Here is a 23905-nt window from a genome sequence, read left to right on the forward strand (position 1 = left end):
GAAAGATTGTCGCCTTGTCGGACCCCAGAACTACATGGGAATACATTCGAGAATACGCCATCTTTCATCACTCTGGCCTTAATGTCATTGTACATATTTGTAATCATTCGGAAACATTTTCCATCTATATTATTAACCAAACGTTTGTTCCAAAGGCCTATTCTCCAAACGCTATCAAAAGCCTTTTCAAAATCTATAAAGGCACAACATATATAATTTTTTAAAATGTTTTGATAGTTCAATTAATGCATTAAAAAAATTAGATGGTCAATAGTGGAGTGATTTCTTCGAAACCCTGCTTGATTTTCGAGAATGAGTTCTACATTATCTGCATATTTATTTAATCGTTCATTAATTACAGCTATAAACAATTTAGCTAGACAACTAGCCAAAGTAATTGGACGATAGTTAGTGGCATCATACAAACTACCATTGTTCTTAAAAACAGGGATGATGTTTCCCAGGAGCCAGGTCTTAGGCACGTGACCAGTGTTAAAAATATAGTTGAATAATTCAACATATAATGGCATCATTAAATCAATGGTTAACTTAAATATATATTCGTTACATAGCATGTCGTCACCAACAGCCTTATTATTCTTTAACATTTTAACACATTTCATTATTTCGTTCGACAGTATTGGCTCATTTACAAAAGCATTAGTTTCAAGTTTTGACAGCTCAGTAAGATCATCAATAGAAAACACATGATTATCCTGACCTTCAAAATTTTTGTTAAAGCATGAATTAAAAAAAGTTAAAAAGATCTTCAATACCAGCCTTACAAGTACTTTTTTTGGAACTTCCTGTATTAATTATTTTCCAGTATTCTTTTGGATTTCTTGACCTTATTGTCCGGAGTTTATTTTTAATCTCTACCTTATGCTTGATGACACAACGATTAAGTGTTTTTTTATACAATCGTTCCTTTACATACATTTCCTCTTTGAGGTAAGCATTACCAAACCGTTTGTATAATCGTTTGGCTTTTCTATAATTTTGGCGCGCAGACTTACAGTCTTTCGTAAACCAAGGTTTTTTAAATTTAAAAACATGTTTATTTACAGAATTTGGCTTAGAGTGGTTAGTTCCAAATGCATATTTGGCACCATTTATAAATAGTTCACATAGATCATTAATGATAGAGTTGATAAAATTACCACTATCGTCAACATTTGTGTGATTACGTAATTCTTCAACAAGGTTATGGAATCTACAAAAACAAATTTAAAGTCATCATTCCACTTTCTGGGTTTACTTGTACNGGGAGAAATCATTGATAGAAAATTCGTCCACAATACCAAGTGTGGCGATGTTACCTATACAGTAATCAATTACACTTATATTTTTACATGTAAGTTTACCGATATTTTTATCCTTACCCATGCGGCCATTGAGTATAAATATATTACAGTGCTTACACAGGTCAAGTAAACGCTTGCCATAGTCGTTATTTACAGTGTCCTTAGAGGACCTTTGTCTAGGAACATTGATATCAGTTAGGTTGTTTACATCGGAAAAATAATCATAATCATCAACTTCAGCTTCAAAGAAATCAGGGAGATCTGTAGTTCTACCGTTAAAGTCACCAAGTAAGCAAATATATTTGTTATCCTGTGTTTGGAAAGATAATAGATCATTTTCCACGTCTTCAAAAAGATAGATATACCTGTATCTTCACCTGTGGTTTGAAGTACACTTGGTCACCAGGAGTGATTTATTATACCAATTAAAAATATAGATTTCAAACATTTCAAAGACAATGAAGCACCCTCCTTGCGATCACTTTATCAGGTGAGTAATAACCAATGTTGGCATCAAAGCCTGGTGTGTTCATCCTTTTCATCAGGTGTTGCCCTTGTACGCACGTATGCATACTATTTCACAATAAAAGACAAACAGTTAAATGATAATTCATATTTATGACAAAATAAATAAATATTTAATTGCCAAATACTGGCCTTAACCACACGTACATGTATTTTCATTCGCATTATCAATATCAGGTGAATTGACAGAACACCTTAGTTTAGGTCTAAATGTAACAAATTCTCAGGTCCCTGTGCCTCCGAGCTCTAGACGGACCTGGACGCCGACGATAGAACGCGACGATAGACCGGAGACATATAAAGCCAGTAGTATATACGTTTCTGGATAGACCTAGTCAAGTTTTGCTCCATAAGCTGGCCCAAAAATCAAAAAAAAAGTTTAAACATCAAAAACGGTATTCAGCCCACAAAGCCTATCATCCAAATCACTGACAAAATGTATTTTGTTTTATTAACTTATCACATGTATAAGAAATTGAACTTGAGCATCAACTTTGAGTTTGAGCATGAGAACGGTTTCAGGAATACGGGCTAAATGTTCTCCAAACTTGTATTTAACATGTTATTTTTTTATGACATGTTTGAATTGCAAGTAAGTATTAAGTATACTACATGTAGTAAGTAACGTGACACATAGAACACGTGACCCTCCGAGCTCTAGACGGACCTGGACGCCGACGATAGACCTAGTCAAGTTTTGCTCTATAAGTATGCCCAAATAACAAAATGCCAAATTGATAAAGATAAATTTGAATTTCTTAAGGATTGTTAGCTTGAAGATGTTCACACAAGCTTTAGTGTTTTTTGATCAAATAATCCTATAACACAGCCTGCTTGCCTTTGTTTTCACACGGATCATACGCAGATAAGAAAGATAAAAAAATAGTTTTGAAACATGTGCATCTTTAAATTCAAACCGAATGTGAACGACTCATTGCCATCGTTATGAACAATATCATTTAATTGATGACCAGAAAATTGAAACAGACATGCGCCTGTTTGTTTTTGCGTAACAGCCGGTTTGTCTGTGTTTAAATGTAACATCGCCGACGATAGACCTAGTCAAGTTTTGCTCTATACGTCATGTGACATGTGAAAGGTGATCAAAATATAATGTGTAGGAATGATGAGATATAGAGTATGGATGACATGCGGTAATGAATGATGCTGATGAGGATGTGATGAAATCATGCCCTGTATATTTTTTTTGTTCTTGTTTTCTTGATTATAACAGTGAGGATGATGATCACATATACATGATGCGAGTATTTATGGTAATGGCCAGTGTTGATTTGTATTATTTTCTCTGTATGATTATGACGATACAATGACATTATGATGAATCGAAAATGAAAGGCAGTATATTGAATGATATTACTGTTATATTATTGTGAGATGTGTTGGTAATGAGGCTATTGTTTATGATGGATGATGCTTGACGAATGATGATTATGATATCTGCTAATTTGATGAAGATGTATATTGCGCATAACCTTGTTTTGCTCTATAAGTATGTCCAAATAACAAAACGCCAAATTGATAAAGATAACTTTGAATTTCTAAAGGATTGTTAGCTTGAAGATGTTCACACAAGCTTAAGTGTTTTTTGATCAAATAATCCTATAACACAGCCTGCTTGCCTTTGTTTTCACACGGATCATACGTAGATAAGAAAGATAAAAAATAGTTTTGAAACATGTGCATCTTTAAATTCGAACCGATAAGTGAACGACTCATTGCCATCGTTATGAACAATATCATTTGATTGATGACCAGAAAATTGAAACAGACATGCGCCTGTTTGTTTTTGCGTAACAGCCGGTTTGTCTGTGTTTAAATGTGACATTTTCGGGTATAAATCATGCCGGGCCAGCAAATGTTTATGCAGGCCTTGCAAGGCGTTGTCAAGGCGTTGTCAAGGCTCGCCTGAAAGCAGCATCAGATTACTAGGACCGACCTTATTTCATTAAAGAATACCTCTAGCCCTACCGGTTCATCCGTTTGGATTGCAATAATAGTCACGAAAGCGACAAAGGTGATTTAAAGCGTTTGATACAGTTCCACATAGAAAGTTATTATATAAACTACGTGATTATTAGATATCCTGTAACACATAAACATGGATAAGATCATTCCCGGCACAGAGAAGACAGCGAATTGTAGTTCATCAATATGTACAGTTGGTTCCGGAGTACCCCAGGGAACAGTACTAGGACCGCTGTTATTCAATTACCACATAAAATAATGGTCTTCAACAGTGTGTATCAACCCAAGTACGTCTCTTCGCAGACGATTGTATACTTTATAGAAGGATCTAAGGCATTGGAGACCAAGTCCAGTTATGGCAGTTTTGAAAATACAATGTAAAGTTGTTGGAGTTAACAATTTTTAATCAATATTTCATCATACGATATTATCTTATATGTATAATAGAAAATCTTCCTGGTTCAAAATAGACCATTCCATTGCATGTTGACTTTTTGACATGAAGTATATACTTTTACAGAACTCGAGAGTACTTTTTCAATGTCTAACCCTTTACTGGCACCCCAGACTTTCGCTGCACAGCGTACAATATTGTTGACATATGTGTCGAATAAATTTAAAAGGGTGGCACAAATCAGCTGCATATACTTGCATTTAGAATACAGAGCAAACACTGCCTTTCGACCTTGGTCGGATAACTGCTTTATCAAAAAACAACTCCAAAACATGTGAATTGGTCTACTACTTACAACTTCTGATCATTATAGAACCATACGTTATATCTTTACGTATTCTACCATTAGCAGCACATATAGAGACCAATTCAAGTGGATGTTGCGCATGTGAACCAAGAACAAAAGACGAGTAAAGCCAGAGATTAGCAAAGTTATACGTCTCTGTGCGAACTCGATCACAGTCTCTGGTTTACCAGTAGTAGCCTACATATACAGATTAACTCATTCACCCCTGAAATGTCATAATTAACTATTCCAACATTTTATTTAGAAGATTTCAATTGTGTCTTCAGGGATGAATGAGTTAAACAGATCACATGTTTGAGGACATCCCCCGCAGGCGGACCCCCGCAGGGTACCTTGATGGGTGTTATTTCGAGGCACACCCTGCCCTGTAGGGTATTTGGAGAGATGTGAACTGTGGCTATCTCAGTGCATAGTTAGCCGAAAACTGTCCGCAATATAATTTTGATTAAGAAATAATTAAGTAATAATATACAACATTTGATTTAGCGCCCCATCTTGCTAGAATAAGCCACTCTAAAGCGCCGTACAGTACATAGATAATTTATACAACCAATACAATTAGCATATACATTAATCAATACAATTTTAGAGGAATTCGCCGAAGCTGTCTTATCAGGCGCTTACTACTAGTCCTATGTCACCTGGCTAATATCTCCATGTGTGTGTATGCCTGCGTGTGTGCTGGAGATGTATTGTGTTCTGTTTGTAGTGGGACCGTGCTTCCAACGGAATACTTTATAGTGCCACCTCACTTGAATGCAACAACACAGATACCGCAATATCCACGCAAGACCATTTTATACTCTCCCTGGGTTGTTGGAGTTGTGTGGACGGGAAAAAACAATTTCTCTGAATATTCCAACCCCAACCGCCTGCGTGGAAGGCAGGAGGGTGAACCACTCGACCAATCCGCCAGTTGCCAAACATTTCGGAGCGGGTCCAGGGGAGGACCCTGGCAAAGGGACTAGAAGCCCGTCCCCTCCCTGGGAAATAATACTTAACAAATTCAGGATCTATCTATCGTGAAATTTTCCAGAGGGTAAATCACACAAAGTTAAGACATTCTAAAATAAAATCGTGTATTTGATTGTATTTTACATTCAGTATGCCATTAGCAGTAAAAAAAATTTAATTTGGTAGATACATATGCGTAGCAGCGTATGAGTATTTTAAACAAATGTATTAAATCCGGGCAATTCGTGAGCACTTTAGGTATGATGATGTAAATCCTGACATAACCCTACCCAATCTTTCTCGACTTCCGGGTTGGATTGTAATGGCGACTTCCATTCGTTTTGCAGACACGTGTGTAATCTGAGAGTGACTTAATCTGCGATATGTGCTGTACTAGTCGTCATTATAGTGTAATACCATATACAGGAATAAACAATGGGGAAAAGCAAAGCAAAGAAGTTCAAAGCAAACAAACCACAGCCTACTGGTTTACCGAGTGTTAAAGATTGTGAAGCTGCTCTTGATTTGGAAACTGTCAAATCCATCGCGTCGAATTCTACAATCCAGAATCTTATTGAGAAAGTGTGTACTAATATTTCGTAATCGTGATATCCATAATTGTTCTAACATCCATAACTGTTGTATTATTTGAGTAGAATCCACTTCAATAAATATACCATATTGGCAATATCAGACAGATATGTCACTACTGTAACAGCTAAGTAATAATAACGTAATATGAGGGAAAAAATACTGCCTAACTGGCAAGCTAGTTTTTCCAGTGATGTAGTATAACCCGGGCCCCGCTGACTAGTTCAGCAACGTCAAGCGTGGTCAGTAGTTGTATGGGTGACCAGCCGCACGTTACATTTGCAGGTCGGGGAAAAACACTAACTTGCATATCATACGCAAACTCTCCTATTATACGCCAATAGGGGTATGGATTTGTTACTAAAAATAGTCAAAATCACTTAAATCTTAACTTTTTCAAATTGTTTGTCCAAGTCGCATTTATTCTTTCATGAAACATAATACAAATGCAAAAATAAACTTTATTTGCATGTGGGAAAGTACCAAAAATAGATGCAATACTTCCGGTAAAGTTACATCAAGTTTCTAATCACGTTTCAGTCAACATCTTTTAGCAAAATATTATTTACCTTGTCGTAAATCAATGCGATTTTCAATAATATCTTGCAAAAGTTAATTTTAAAGCAGTTTGGGTTATTTTTATAACAAATCCATACTCCAACTTGCGTATAATAGGCTAGTTTGCGTATATACGCAAGTTGGTGTTTTTCCCTAACCTGATTTGGTCACAGCAATAGTGACTAGATCTGTGTGATCATATAAGGCCAGTTCCCAGTGGTTTGGGAAGGTGCTTTGATACACAGTGAGGACCTACGGGAGGCCCCAGGCCAAGTCTCGGGACAAGAGTTCCCGGAGGGGGAGTAGTGTAACAGCTAAGGAATACAAGGGGAAAATACTGCCAAACTAGCTATAGCAAGCTAGCTTTTCCAGTGATGCTGTATTACCCTGGGACCTGCTCACTAGTTCAGCAACGTCAAGCGTGGTCGGTAGTTGGATGGGTGACTGCCCGCATCTTACACAGTCTCTTTTGATGGCGTGAGAGATGTTTGTTCCCAGTTACCCTACCTACCCTAAACTTTTCAAGGAATCACTCCTAAGTCAAGATTGCTCTTCTATATAAAAACAACATAAATCTTTCAAAAATTAAAAAAACCCAGACATGTACCAGGAAACAAACATGTTTGTTTTTGTTTTGTCTTATAGTGAAACATTACTTCAATGATTAATGAGTTTATGTTATTTTAACAGCTAACCAGTACTAATGAGGACGAGAGAGAGTGTGGCTGTACTGGTATTGCCGGCCTGGTCTCCCAACCTCAGGCCATTACCTGTCTGCTACAACACAATGTTGTCCGTATCCTTGCTCCCCTCATCCTAGATCCCAGTATACAGGTCAGGCACCGTGCACTGGGGGCACTCAGGTAAGAATGTACGGGAACCCACTGTTAGGTTGTAAAAAATAAAATGTACTATATACATGTATCAATATCAAAACAGCAAAAAAAATCTAGAAGTGTTAAAAATAGACATAAACAGCATAGTTTTCGTTTATGTTGTTAGAAGTCTAAAATAACTGTGTACCTATAACATTGCTTAGAAGATTTGAATGAATTTATTAAAGAAATTGATAACTAACAAAATAATTAGGTATACCCGATGCCATGCATCTACACTATACCAATTTGGCTACAAAGTATCCAGGATTTGTAACGTAAATGCACACTATCAAAATGAAAGAGGATAGTTGGCATTGTGATGTCAGAAATAAAGTTCCCGTGTATTAATTGCTTAGTCTATTATAAAAAGGAAAATACTCCCAAGTTGAAAAAAAAATTAAAACAGCTTCAATGTGATAAAAATCATCGGTTACATGGCTTTGTTAACTTCATACTACACCTGGTTTAGGCATAATGGGAAGTTAACGAAGCCATGTAACAGATGATTTTAATCAGATTAAGAAGTCTTGTGCAGTGGTAATCTTTACCTTAAGTTCTGTATTAATATAAGTTCAGAGTCTACATCTCTGTTTCCTCCTATCAGAATTATTTGTCTCTCATAAATTGTGTTGTTTTTTTGTGCCCAGAAACCTTAGTGTTGATGGTGGCCTGGATGTGTGTGAAGAGATGGTACACAAAGATGTCCTCACCCCACTGGTAGCTTTCTTCAAGCATGTGAGTACTGTTGAACCTTGTTAATCCAGACTGTTGTATTGTTTCTTAGAAACAAAATGCCCAGATAATTATAAGAATACAATTGTATTTGCAGATACGTTAACATGACATTCCCATATCAATCATAACTAAATGTCTTTTCTTAAATATCTTTTTAATAATAATAATAATTTGAGGTTCTTATATACCACTTTATCACAACCTAGTTCGTAGGACGTCTCAAAACGGTTCACAAATTCTTATCCGTGGTTATAGGGCCTTTGCAACCAGCCAATATCTTTCTCAACTCCCTGCGGTGCTGCCATTTCGGCGCTCACAGCTAGCATTCAACAATTCTAGCACTGCCCAGCCACGTACACATTTACAGCTGAGTAGACTGGAACAAGCGCAGTAAAGTATCTTGCTCAAAGATACAACACAGTGCCGTGCCGTGACTCGAACCCGCAACCCTTCGATCACGAGCCCTGCGTCCTACCACTAGACTACCGTGCCTCCACTTGACTGTACAATTTACCCCTGTTCGAAATAGGACACATGTGGTCATTAGGCCGAATAAAAAAATCTTGTGATTCTGCTATCCCTACCTACCCTAATGGTTGTATTGGTATTTAGTGATATGCACTGTTGAAGACAGAACTCCTGCTCGGTTTAAGCATATTATAGGTAAAAATATTTTCCAAACTAAAAACAGTTGCCTGCCTATCTGCCCTATTTTTTCTGAGGATGATAGCGGAAACACTAGTACACTGTTGATTGTTTTTGGCCTCAACAAAAGAGTGAGGAAATATTAAGAAATGTTAATGTTTGCAGTACCCTGTTGGCTGGGTGCCGGAGAAACCAGGAAAGAAACAGAAGGACTTCAACACCGAAGCCTTCCTAGAAGGGACACACCTCCTGTGGAATCTCTGGTACGTCATAAACTAACGTTCACATCACATTTTACCTTTAAAAATTGTATATAGTATGTTAATTAAATCTCTTTGAAATCTTCATCCTTTGGTTGTCATCACAATCTCGACTGTGTGTACAAATAACCTTGAGATGCAATTGGAAATCTTTCACATATTTTGGCCACATAAAAATATATAAATATGACGACACCTTTTTAATCATTTATACCTGCCTATCAGGTAAACTGTGAAATGGATTACAGCTCTATAAGAGCTGAGTAATTTTCTGCTAAGAAAATATCTATTAAACTGTTTTCATCTTGAAAACTAAAAATTTGACATAGTTGTCTTCCCAAGTTAATGTCAGGTTTCATTGACTTGCCAATTGGTCTTGAAATAAACTGACAAGTGTGATTTGTAACATTCTAAAGATAAACTTAAGTATTTTAAGATATTTTGGTGCCAAACTTAACAATTTACCAACACCTGCATATCACTTACCTTTGATTGTTTTGTATAAATTAGAGAATTGTTTCACCGTTTCAGTGAGGCCACTGAAACAGCTGTAGAGGTGTTCAACAAAGAAGGACTGGTGGCCATTTTGTTACCATGTCTACAGTATGCTGTGTATGGTATCCCTTTGTCTATTGCCGTAGGTATGTATATTGCACGCAGACAAACGTAGACCCTTTAAATGTCCCTTTAAATACAAGCATTTACAGTGAAAATAAAGTTGATATTTTTTATTGTGATAAATGGCAATTTTGTTAGCTCAACGGACTTGGCCCATCGGGCCAAGTAGGCTTATGTTGTGGTGCGTCATCCGGCGTCCGTCCGGGTGAACATTGTACTAGTGTTTCTCTAATAGGGTGGTGATTTTTGCTCAGTAGCATGTTGGAATGAAGGGCTACCAACTTTGTTCATATGAATGACCTTTACCATTTTTAAGGTCACAGGGGACAAATATTTTAAAATCTTTTAAAAACTTCTTCTGAATAACCAGATGGCTAAGGATGATGATATTTGGCCGGTAAAATGCTGGCATGAAGGATTACCAAGTTTGTTCAAATGAATTACCTTGACTTATATGGAAGGTCACATGGGTCAATATGCAAGGTCACATGGGTCAAATATGTTTAAAATATTTAAATGACTTCTTCTGAATAACCATAATGATCTAGAATTTTTGTATACTTTGCAATACAGCATTCTTTTTCTCAGAATTTTTCGGCCGGAGTTGTCTTCTCTATTTACTTAAGGAAACAGCTTTGTTAATAAATACATAATATATGTTCTGGTTTATTAATGAATAACAGTTACTGTGAAATCGGATATTTTCGTGGGGTCCAAATTTCATGGTTTCTTGAAAAAACACCATTCCGTGGATTACCAGTACCCATTCATAGGAAGAATAGATTTGTGTCAAACATGTCAATACTTTCTGAACCTATGAATTCGTGGATAAAGAGTATGACGAAATCAACAATATTAAAGTACCCAGGAAAATTAAAGATTTCACTGTATATTTCAATTGTGGAGTAAACAGTTTGATATTTTCCACTTGTACCACAGCCTCACGACAAATATCAAAGTATTCACCTTACTTGTGAAATAACTGTCATCCATCATCAGGAAATCAAGAATCTCCTCAACATTACTTGAGAGAAAATTGAAAGAGCGGATCAGCGAATATATTCAGCATTTAGGATATTTGTTTACCTTCACTCACGCGTCCATAAAACTACAATGTTTATATATATGTTGTACATGTATCTGTTACTGTAGGGCAGTGTCTCCACACTGTGTCTGAAGACAATCCCGGTTTCGCTCAGGCGTGTGATGGGGGACAGGCAACACCCCAACAGCTGCTCAACCTGATGGGTGAAGCCCCGGAGTCAGCCGGGCACATCTTACTCAAAACACTGGCCACAGGTACAGACGCTTTTCTAGCTTTAGATCAATCTGTATTCATTTCTCTGTTCTTGTACTAGAATACTGAACTAGAAGTAAGCATGTTTACGTTGCTGGTTTTAGCATCGCTGTTCTTAGCAGTGAAATCTCACAAATATCCAAAAGTTTTCGTTTAATTTTAAACAATGGGTTTCCATGTTTGATAAAATTGAAAATGGGATTTTTGGTAAAAATGATACCAGTTTCTACATTTTTTTCATGTCAAATTTGCAAGCCTGTGAAAATCTAAAAAGATAAATACAGGTATATTATTGTTGGTTTACTGTAAAATGGAAATTATTTTATATAGATAGAATATATTTCAGAACCGTTGCCAGTGTGAACGTTTCCACAAGTGAGAATTCTATTTTTACAGTATTTGACGGGGGGAAAAAAATAATATATATCAAAATGGTTGTTTAGTTCAGTTAGGAAATTATCACTTTTTCAATATAAATTTTCTGGAAATTAACATTTTACAAAAATTGATGTTTGGAAACATTTGTAAAATTCCAGGCATATTGGTGAACATTAAAAGTGCCGAGCTTACCACCGCACCAGGCAACCTTGTGGCCCACATACTGACCTCAGTATCACAGGTGTTAGATGTTAATGCATTAGACAACTTCACAGCCACTCTAGACATACGGAAAGAGGTAAGTCTCTCACACAATGATTTGCATCCATCCTATGAAAACAAGTCCCTCCCACAAAGATTTAAGTCTCTCCAACAACGCGGTTAACCCAACCCACAAAAAGGCAAGTCCCACCAATGAAGAGCTTAGCCCCCTCCAATAGAGGGATAAGTCTCGATCACAAAATGGTGAGTCCTTCCAACAAAAAGTGAAGTCCCTCCCATGAATTGGTAAGCCCCTTCCACAAAATGGTATGTCTTTCCCCCAAAGAGGTAAGTTCCACCAATGAAGAGACAAGTCCCTCCGACAAAGAGATAAGGCCCTGCCAGAAAGATTGGCATCCCTCTGAAGCTCCCATCAAGAAAAGTCCCTCCATCAAAGAAGTGAGTCACTCCCAAAAAGCGATCCATCTTACCACATAAGGAGGTGACACCCCACTTCATCATCCCATAAATAAGAATATACTTTCATGAGATACAAATTTCCCCCACAAGGAGATAAAACTGTTCTAAAGAACTAATTTTACAATATGACAGGGGTATTCACATTTGAATAAGAAAAGATCAGTACTTTATAATACAGGAAACATTCATAGCTATTTTGAAAAATCAATTAGAATGTTGAACACATTATGCTCTGATATATATATATGTGTATTGAAAATGGAAGAATGTGAAACTGATTTTAGTTTGCACATTAACATTTTATTTCAATTTTCGATCTTCATTGACACTAGGTGAAAGTTGTTTGTTAGGTTGTCTGTCTGACTGTCTGCTGTCTGTCTTGCAGATGACACCTAGTGAGGATGAACAGAAGGACACAAATTTAACAGTAAGTCTATACCGTAGAGCTGGATATTTCCACGGGATGATATTTTGCGATTTCACGGGTCAATAACGTGATCAATGATCTGCAGAATAACATGACAAGCGTAAATATGAGCCATGATAATAAACTTCATAACGGTAATGTCGTCCTGAAATAGCGAGCATGTGGTTATGACGATTCATAAACACCAAGAGTAAAACAATAAGATGTTTGGAAATAGATTATGCCACACATTTAATAGTTTTGTTGATGATTTGTTTAACAAAATACACTTTCTTGTTGTTGCTCAATATGCTGTAATAAATCGTTTTCACTTGACTATTTGCTCAATGGTAACTAAGAGAAAAACTAGGCAAGCAACTATAAATATTGACTGAATATTCAAATTTCATTAATTTATGCAAATATTTACTGATTACCATGGCAGCCATAATTGAAAACCTAAATAATTGTTCACATAACAGTACCAGGGAAGTATTCAAAATTAAAGAAACAGTCATTTGAAAGTTCTATTGAAGATTTTTAATTATGATGGATTTGGGGGCCAAAAAAGGCCCAAACCATACATAGTCCTTTCACGTTCTAAATTTTTATCAAAAATAACGAAAATTAGGACCCCGTTAATAACCCACTTCATGGTACATGTAGTAAAAAAAAAATGGTAAAGTTCTTTAAAATAATTGATAATGCTGGTGCAAAATAAACAGGAACAACATTAGGCAAGAACATTAAACACGCAGGAAGCAATAACCTAGCCAACTTCATTCGGACCAAATAAAAAAAATAAAAAAATGTGTTTCCGCTAACCCTACCTACCCTAGATTTTTGTTCCTATCCTCAAGTTTTTATTGGCATTTAGTGAAATGCACTGTTAAATTCACTCCTGCTCTATATCAGTATAGTAATAAATATTTTCCAAAATAAAAAAAATTGCCTACCCTATTTTTTCTGAGGATGATAGTGGTGGAAACACAAGTGATATTTTTTTGGGGGCCTCATCAGTTGGATGCGAAAATAGTAGAAAAGTAGAAAATTTCATATGATAAAATATTGGCACTTAACTTTTCTAACTACTGGAAGTACACAGTATTGTAATTCATTTCTTATTTTGGATTTCAGAGCAGTATTAAGGACAAACTACAGGATGTGGAACATTTTATAGCAGCACAAATGATTGGCCTGGAAATAGCAGCCAATCTGTGCTGCATAGAAGGTATGGATTGATAAAACGTAGAATTGATGTTCACATTGAGCTATTTCTGTACTGTTAGCAGGTATACAGCTGATGATAAATAGAATCTATCACTCTTGTGTGATGTAGTCGGAGAAAAGACAACCAGAGGGTTAGGTTTCGAAGTTTAGCACAAGGCTTTTCTAAGTGCTAAACTTTAAAATTCTTGTTCGGAGGGTTGAGATTACTCGGTCTGCATGATCAGACAGGAGTGATTGATACTGTAAAAATGTGTTGTAATGGTAAGCCTAGTACATAACATCATCATCAAGATCACTGAATTGTGTGACAAAGTTGATGATGCTTCCCTGGTTATGCTGCACTTTGATGTGACGCAATGGTGACAGTTTCAGAATAACAGTGTGGATGAGCTTTTCTGTCTTTAATTTCCTACGTAGGTAAAGACAGGTTTTTCTCCCAACCTTCACAGGTGTGTCTCCCGTTTTAGCCGGGAAAGATGAGCTTGTCACCCCTAGGGGGAGATAGCCTCGTGCCGATTAGCAGGTGTTCAATTGTGACGTCATTAAAATGCGTCATCGGTAACATTGTGACGTCATCAAAAGTGAATGACGACATGCATACCCCACATTTGTTTTTGTTTACAAACATGGCAGACTACTGTCGATAGAGCTGTGACTGAAATTATAGGATGGGAGAAAAAAAATCCTCCCCTACCTTGAGGGTATAACAGAGAAATCTCCAACCCTCAGGGTTGGAGATTTCTCTATCACACCCTTAAGGAGGGGAAGATTCTATTAATCTTTTTCTCAGCATAATCAGGGCCACTTTTGTTTATCGTGATCTAAACGGTTGGAATGGTTGGACCAGAGTTTTTCACTTCTGGAATAAGGTTGGACCTGTAATCTGATGCTGCTTTCAGGCGAGCCTTGACAAAGCATTGCAAGGCCTGCATAAACATTTGCAGGTCTGCCAGGATTTATACCAGAAAAAGTTACATTTATAAACAGACTAACCAGTTGTTCCGCATAAAACGAAAAAGCCCCAGAAAAAATGCATGTATAAAGTGTGGGAGAATTTTGAGTCTCTTCACAGAATCCATAGAAATCAATGAAGAACATCATTTCGCTTGTACTAGCCCACAATCTTCTAAGTGTAGCTCAGCTTCCAAAACAACCAGCAAATGTATACTTTCCAGTAATCCTGAAAAAATGGCATAAAAATTTAAATGAAGTGTATATTTCAGGCAAGCTACTGTTTATTGCTCATTAAATGAAGCCTATAACTCATATTCATCGATTAAACTTTGCCTGATAAATAAAAATGGAAGACATATTTGATGGGGAACTGGACAAAATGATTTTTATTTGATTGGTTGTTCTTGGCAATATTATATAACATAGAATCCATGTAGAAAAGATATGTATATCAAGAACGGAACCCTGTGATTTTGAAGATGGATAGCAACATGTTCCATTTACAAAGACTGATTATGCTTGAACTTTGACCTTACATGAATTTGACCTTTGAACTGACCTTTACAGATACCTGGGAGGACATGGATAGCAGTGAGTCTGACGACCAGATCGCCGAGGCTGACTTGGAGGAGGAGACCATGGACGATAACTTGTTTGTGAGTATCCCGAGTTATCTCCCCTAGATGGAGATATTACGTTCTTGTATGGTCATTGAATCAAGAAAATTTCATTTCTAAAATGTATTCTTGAGTTTTGAAACATCCATATATCTTCTCTTGAAATATCAAATTGTGCAATTTTATTGGAGGTTATATTTTATTGAAAGAGTTATCTCCCTTGCTATGTGAAACCAAAAAAAATTGTGATTTGGAGATAATTTTTTTCATAGATCTTATTGTTTCAAAAGGAAAAATAATGAAGTGATGCATTAATAGTGAAAAGTAGTGTTCTATTTCTTGAGTAACATAAATATACTGTTGTGTATATTTGTGAAAAGGTTCACAGAAATCTAACAAACTGCTGGTGAGACATTGATATGTAAATTTCACTTATAGTGTGAATTAAGTGAATGTGTTTTTTTGTATAGTAAATGTTCACAGGTTAAGTCGTCTAACAAACTCATTTTCACAACATGTCATGTTGTTTTTTCTTTTCAGTCCCCTTTATGTGTTTCATCTGAAATTCAAGGTGCAATATTAAGCAACGAGATATTTAGCAAGGTAAGTAACTTTACAGCTTGTGGACACACATTGACATTGACTCATGCTGTCTGTGAGGTCTGGCGAATGTTAAAGTTTTGAACTGCTTCCAGATTTGAACTATTACCATTTGACTTTCGTAGTCAGTAATGATGCAACTTGAAAAATACAAGTTCCATAACTCACAATATTCTATGATGTACTTCAAAACTGACAGGTTGAATAACTAAGGTCCCAAAAGTGATCTTAAATGCCAAAGGAGAGCAGTTCATTGAATCACATCTACTACTTGGTCGTGTGGCATTCATAGCTAACATGATTGCCAAATGATAATGCTGTCATCATATCCATGCAATGAGTCGTTAAGGGTATTAAGGGATCTAGCCATATGTATGTATGTTTACTAATTTTCATTTCAAAATGTTTAATTGAATCAGTCAGATTTAAAGGGAATTGGGCAACAAGTAAAGCCTATACAAGCCCTCCCCTTAAGACTTGTTTGCCTACTCAATGATGTCATCATTCTACAGACTTCATTTCTTTTCTTATTGTTCATGAAGCTATTTATAAATTTTCATGAACATCACCCCTTGTATGAGATTACTTTACAACCTGTCCCTGCAGGTAGGGCATAAGAATTGTACCAGCTGCTCCCATTGCATGATCGTAAGAGGTGTATATATTTGGGATCTTGTCTTTTCTCTTCTTTCTAAACAACTTTCTTCTTCCTAATGTCTCCCTTGACAATGCCTCATTTTGGCCTTTAGTTGAACAGTCACCCCTGTTAGGAAGGCTTTGGGTTCTGTCCCCTGGCTGAGACATACCAGAGTCTGTAAAAATGGTAGTTTCTACTCCTGCTTAACGCTCAGCAATTTAGGAGTGGGACGACTGGTTCGCCCGTTGTCAGTATAATGTGACCAGGTGGGGTGTCCTGCTGGATGTCTTCGGCAGTATGTTGCCGTGAGGTAGCACTATAAAGTCGGCATCAGTTCAGCGTTATCACAAGGAGACAAACATGAACATATCGCAGCCTCCCAAAACACACACGCATACACTACATGCATGCATCCTGCACACAGGGGAGGCTGTCCTTAAATGACCATAGCTGTTGATAGGACGTTAAACAATACCAAACCAAAACTTCACAACCTTCTGAGGTCAAAAACAAGGTCATTAATACAGAAAATAGAATTTTTGCTGTCCTTGCTCTACAGTTTTCATTTTTTTATCCAATTGCTGTGAAATTGAAACTAGATATTCATTTACATCTCTTGTGTGAGTTTGCATTTCAACTTTGTAAAGATCACCATTACTAAATTAAACAAAATAACGGATGTCATTGACACAAAGGTAGATTTATTCACGTAGCTATTCGAATCACTTCCTTTTGCGAGGGTGTTAGTATTGTCTCTAGATGTCATTTTACATCAATGACATTGCAATGTTGCAATAAATATCATGTGTATGTATGGTGTGTTGTTTATTTAACTCATTCACTATTCAGACAATTATAGATGGGAATGAAGGTGGAGGAATTAGTTCACATCACTTTTATACATTTAAAGACATTGGGTTTTTGTTTTTTGAAGGTGCTGAAGAAGGCCCAGCCTTGTATTTTACCAGGCGACGGTATCAGTTTGAGTGATCAGCAGAAAAACTTAGTTAAAAGGTAAAGCTCCCATCACATAACAAGTTGACAAGACAGCCTTAAAGTGAACTGCATATCCATGTGATTGGTTTGTTATACTTTAGAATCATTTATTTTCGTGGGTTTAAAATTTTGTGGTTTTCATATACTAGCCTGTTTCAAGGACATTATATTACGCTGATTTCTGATTTTACATACCAAATTTATGTTTTTGTGGGGATTTAATTTCTTGGATTTTTATTATCCACAAAATAAACGAAATTTAATGTCCCACAAAAATTCATGATTTTACAGTACTTATTTTACTTGTACCATATTGAAAAATATGTTAACCAGTAATATTAATTCAGTATTCATCGAAAAGTGATTTCGTGAAACATTTATAAAACACACCATAGTATTAGAAACTAATGGCGAACTGATACGATTGACAGGTTTGAGAAGCTGGAGGTGCATGCCCTTCTGTGCATAAATAACCTGGTCAGTTCCATGGAGCTTGAAGCCTTAGGCGGCCTGGACAATCTTCACAGTGTGTGGCAGGGTCTTGTTCAACTGACCGCCACCAAGCACAGTGAGTACTGACCTGACCAAAACAGAAAACATCCTAGTTCAGGTGTCTTACGAAACCAAAGCCTGGGCCCATATTCATGAAACCTTTCCCATGCTCAAGCATACATTTTGTGCTCAAGCCTAATTTCTTGTTCTGGCTTTAAATTAATAATAAAAAAATAAAAATTGTCAAGGATTTGGAAATATTTTGAAGAGATTTCAAGCAGAATACTGTTTTCAATGTTTACATTTGACTTTTTAATCGTTGCACATGATTGAGGCGAGTACCAAGATAGTTAGTTTGAGCACAGAATCCTTGCTTGAGCATGAAAACAGGCTCTGGAGTTCAAACTGTCAAAAAAGCTGTAAATTTAAGAAAGTTTGATGAAGTTGACGACTTTTAAATGTTTTAATGACATTGATGGTTTTCATTTTGACCTTTACTCAGTGTTCAGCAGTATTATACAGTTATTGACTCTGTGTTGGTATGACATGAGAATTTGTTTACCCAAGACAAGTTATATCACCTGCTGGCTTGTACCAGGATTCATATAACCTGTCAATGTTATTCACATTGATATTGGAAAATGGCTGTTTCTTGGACTGATTAAAGTAATTTTTTATGACATTTACAGAAATTTTAATCTGTAACAGTGATGAAACTCTCCTTAAATATTTGTTTAAAAATATCAAATGAAATGTGTAAGAAATATGTACCATTGAGCAACCTTAAAAATAAAATAAAATTTTGATGCGAGACAGCAAGATACCAGTGATCTGTTGCTACTTACAAAAGCCTACAAATGAAATTCAAATTGAATAGAAAGTGAAAGTAGGGCAGATAATTTTTGATGTGTAGCTTTTTGTGACGAAATTCCAATTTTTACTATTGTTTCGTATCCTGTGTTGAATATGTTCTACACTACTCAGAATGCAATACCTTAAAAGGAAATATTAAAATATACAAGTATAGACTTTGCTGAGGTTTATACCTGGATTTATTAACCAATCCCAAAGTAAAGTATTGACCGAAGACGCAGAATAAAATATTTGACAAGAAATTATACTGAGTTAATATATAATACTAATATTTGCAGTAGTCATACACAACGGAAACGTTTGTTCCTGTTAACTCTTAGTGCCGTTTGATCTATTCGTATAACCTGTAACTTGTAGACGGAGATCGTAGTGATCTGTTGGAAGCTGTAACCAGTGCTATGCGAGCTGTTGTACAGAAGCTGGCTGAACATGAGTCACCAAAGGTACGATACTCGATCTTAGTGTTGATATATATTACAAGAAAGTGTAAACGATTCATTACAAGTTCCCTTATTCTGATTCATTATTCAGAATAAGCTATTTTGCTATATTTGCGGTCACCAAATATAGTGTTAAATCAAATAACCAATGAATATTAGTACTTTGAATAAAAATCTCTGTGAATATATATATAGAGAGATAAAGAAAAAATTCTGTTCACCCCTTAACTGTCAAATAATGAAGACAAAACAACTCAACGTTGCTTTTTACTTTATTTTCATTAATCACCAATAAAATAAATCCCATTGCCCAAAGTACAAATTTAAAATTAAACAACTGTACAATGTTTTTGTCATTAGTTGAATCAAATAACCTTCACAGCAGGAACTCACCCTCAGGTTCTGCCATGTCTGATAGAAGTCTGTTGAGGTGACAGGTAACATAAACCTTTGTAAAGCCGTTACTCTAATTCTGCTGTTCTTTTCATTAGCTGCTAGAGGTGACCGGTCAAGACCTACAGTTTCTGTATGAGATGGGACAACACGGTAACAGTTCAGATATACGGGTCAATGCTGTGAGGATCGTGGCCACATTCGGCGCCCACTTTGCCAAAAACAAGGAACCACACCCCATGCTATTGGTATGTCACTTTTGTGATACAGGTGTACACGTTGAGAATTTAAAGACCCTTGTACAACTGCCAAAAGCCGTAACTGTCGATGGGAAACTTTTTGTGGCATGACAACAGATTTTGTTGTAATAGTTTGAAAAGCCCCTGAAATTTCATAATGAACCATTGCAACTATTGAATTTGAAGAGTTCAAATGTGTGTTCAGGGTTGAATGAGTTAAAATAAGTAAATGTCAACATTTAAAAATTGTGAACTTTTACAATAAGAAGATCCTTGTCATGTTTGTGTTAGTGGTTTCAAGAGGAAGAGCTGCAGTTATGGCTGAAGCCTTGCATCAATCTCCTGATATATTAACACTTTCACCCCTATGTTACTATAGTAGACTCTACCATGCATTGATATGGTAAGTCCATTGCGGTTTACAGTGCTGAAAGGGTTAAGAGCCGATTTTTGTTGATGTATTACATATATAGATTATAAACTGTGCACTGTTTCACCAGAACCTGGGTGTCTTCCTGCTCGAGGTGGCCTGTCACGAGGGAGAACTGTGGGTCGTAGCCGAGGCCCTGGACTCCATCTTTGATGTGTTTGGAGAAGACCACCTCAACAACATCCTGTCCGAGATCCGACTCCTGGACAGACTGCGACAGCTCCTTCCTATGCTCAAAGCAAAGGTAGATAACTCCTCTGATGTCTTCAAAAAGAATTTTAGAGGATATAGCTGTCATGCAGGGTGTCTGTAATTTTGTCCATCTGTCCATAGTTCTTGTCTGAATAATAATTTGAGAACGATTGATCATTCAAAGTTCAATCTTGGTGTGCGGGTTGCCATAGTGGAAGTGAAAAACCCTATTGATTTTGGACATGGTCTGCCAGAGGTTTAAGGTCACCATTGCTAGAAATAAAATTTTGCTTGTCAAGGTGATAACTTAAAAACAAATGATCATGCAAAGTTTAAATTTGGTGTGCTGTTTACCTTATGGATGCAAAGAACACTGTTGATTTTGGTTATGATCTGTCAGTTTTCGAGAATTGAGAATCTTTTGAAGTAGATTATAATAAAGCAAGCCACCATAAAAATCAAAATTCTTGAATATTTTTGCATGTATGACCTAAAGTTTGGGTTACAAATATTTTGAAGATATCAAAACACTTAAATTAATCTCTAGTTTTAAAGCACTTCCTTCAGTGATGGGTTTCATTTGAGGGTTTTTCTGATCAAGTGCTCTGGGCAAGAGACTGCTTGCAATTGTTAACTAGATTAAATTCATTTAGAAATATTTTGTTCCACTTGAGTGGAGTTTTGCATGTAATTTTCTCTTAAAGATATCATTATGTGGCTGTTTCTTTATTTTTTAACAGATGAAAGCAAACAGGAAAGATCTAGGAGAGCATCTTCCTGTGATTTCTACTGCCAAGACTAACCTTGTACGCTTCATCAAATACAAGTCTTCTGTATAATGTCATCCAATATAGTCTTTTGTGTGACGTCATCAAGAACAAATCGTCTGTGTGATGTCATCATTACAAGTCTTCTGTGTGACGTCATCAAGTAAAAAACTTCTGTGAGATGTCATCAAGTACAAGTCTTCTCTGTGTGACGTCATCAAGTAAAAAAACTTCTGTGTGACGTCATCAAGTACAAGTCCTATGTGTAACATCATCAAGGACACATCGTGAAATGTCATTAAAAAGTATGACATCATGCAAAAGATGTATGATGTCATCAAGTACAAATCTTCTCGGAGGGGTCAGCCATGTTGGCTTTTGTTGTCAGATTGTTGATGGATGCTAAACCTATAATGGACTTTGATATTGGTGCTGACGATTTGAAATGAATTTGACATTGATTATAAATTCAACAATTTGACGAAAAACTTTCTATTGTGAAGGTTGTAATGAGGATCTAGATGGTCTTTGACATATAGTATGGAGACCTTTCCAGTGCTCCAGTCAAGGAATTTGTTTCAGACTCGAAAACCATTTTGGTTTCAGCAGTTTTTCTCGTGTTTTATTTTTTCGTTTTCCCCCAATTTACTTTTACATAATGATGTATCAGTTGTAATAAACCTGCTGAAGTGTTGCTTAAGTTTACCATATTTCTTTTTATAGCTCATTCACCCCCAAAATTTCATAATGGAGTATTCCAACCTTTGAATTGGAAGAGATCAAATGTGTCTTCAGGGGTGAATTAGTTAGATTTGGGGAAAAAAAAAGAAAAAAAAGGAGAACTTATTTGAAAACATGAGTAGTGGTAATATGTTGGAATAAACATTAAAAATTTGTGATCTCAGTATTGTGTGTCTCTTCAGTCTTGAGAGCAATAGGGAAGTTTGGACATGAAATCTAGCCATCTTCTCTTTATATGTTAAATTAGCTTCTCTATAAACCTTGAAAACTGTTACTATGTCATTGAAACACTTAATAACTAGTTACTTAATATAAAATAATTTTCATGCTTTTCCGAAAATAAATAAATACATGGTTTATGAATCGTAATGGATCATGTACGGAATGTTTCAATATTCTGAATATTAATTTTTTTTGGAGGAAGATTTTTTTTTTTTTTGTATCAGTTTCATGTGTAGATATTTTTAGTTTGCGATATTTTGTTACGTTAAAGATAAATTCAGTTTGAATGCAAAATCCTGTTAAAGAATGAAGATATTTTGAATATATTAGATATTTTATAATCAATAAAATGTTTTCAATTCAAATCATACTTTTCTTATTATTTTGTGTACCGTAATATTTTCACTTCTACATTTCACAAACATATACTGATTTTATTGGTATCTTAATTTAGTGGTTTTTGTGTCTGCTCTAAAGTGCTAAAGACACAATGCTAAAAGATGGAGAGGGATCAATATTTCAGTTAAAATCTTTTGCAAATATTAATTTCATAGATGATTGCTATCAATATTCACTTGAAGATACCATCCTCTCAATTGCAAATTAATTTATTCTTGTATTAACCTATCGGGCATTGCTGATGATATTTATTACAAACGACCGCGACAAAGTGATTTACCATAGGTGTTAGTTATTTCACACGCTGATCAGACGTTTCCTGAAGTAGTTAGTATAATGCAGCTATAAAGTTTGGATGGGCAAAAATATTGCAACATTTGTCTAGAAATTCATAAATTGCAATATGATTTTGAAATGGCAATATATCAATATTTGTTCATCTAGTTGTTGGGAATCTTCACTAGCCAAGGGTTACGGTCCGGTAAGATCTACCTACTCTTCGGTAGATCGTATAGGATCTTAACCCTTGGCTAGCGAAGATTATTGTTGGGGTAATAAAATAATTTAAAAAAAAAATAAAGTTATCAAAATTAAATTTGCTTGGTATGCAAGATATAAACTTATGTTCAACCTATCACTGAAACTTGCAGAGCTGGTGCTCACTTTTCACATACCAAATATGAAATACTATACAAAATTATTATAAAATTTTATGTTCTTAATTTCTAGGAATACAATATACAAGAATTTATTATCATTTTGACGGCATGTATGTTAGTATGGACACAGTTGGCAACAACCATATTCTATGGTGGGCATATATGCTAATTTATAGCAGTCAGAGTTTGCTGAGCTGAAGAAGGGAGAGATGTAAATATATTGTGATATATGGAGATATTCCCTTAATATTGCAATAAATTGCAATATGAATATTGCTTGCAATACCCACCCTTAATATATACTGAGCAATATAATGCAAACAAATCTGTTTGAGACTAAGTAATAAAGGGTCAGACCTAGAATGATAATATTGACAACACATTTTTTGAGCTGAACAAACATCAGCTAATTACAAGGTCACATCTTGTTGCTTTTTTAAATCATGC

The 23905-nt window shown here is 35.8% G+C and overlaps 1 protein-coding gene across 1 annotated transcript; it reads left to right on the top strand.

The window, feature by feature from the left end:
- The first annotated feature begins 5831 nt into the window (after positions 1–5831).
- On the top strand, positions 5832–22730 carry LOC110457452 (HEAT repeat-containing protein 3-like). The gene is made up of 17 exons (XM_021508739.1): positions 5832–6112; positions 7370–7542; positions 8205–8292; positions 9103–9200; positions 9729–9838; positions 10968–11114; positions 11649–11788; positions 12557–12598; positions 13715–13808; positions 15329–15417; positions 15919–15981; positions 17550–17629; positions 18043–18179; positions 19334–19419; positions 19908–20057; positions 20549–20722; positions 21411–22730. Exons 1-17 carry the CDS (start codon positions 5966–5968, stop codon positions 21507–21509), a joined length of 1917 nt encoding a protein of 638 aa, XP_021364414.1. The 5' UTR covers positions 5832–5965; the 3' UTR covers positions 21510–22730.
- The last annotated feature ends 1175 nt before the right edge of the window (positions 22731–23905 follow it).

This window comes from Mizuhopecten yessoensis, unplaced genomic scaffold, assembly GCF_002113885.1.
Source record: "Mizuhopecten yessoensis strain PY_sf001 unplaced genomic scaffold, ASM211388v2 scaffold9157, whole genome shotgun sequence".
Lineage (NCBI taxonomy): Eukaryota > Metazoa > Mollusca > Bivalvia > Pectinida > Pectinidae > Mizuhopecten > Mizuhopecten yessoensis.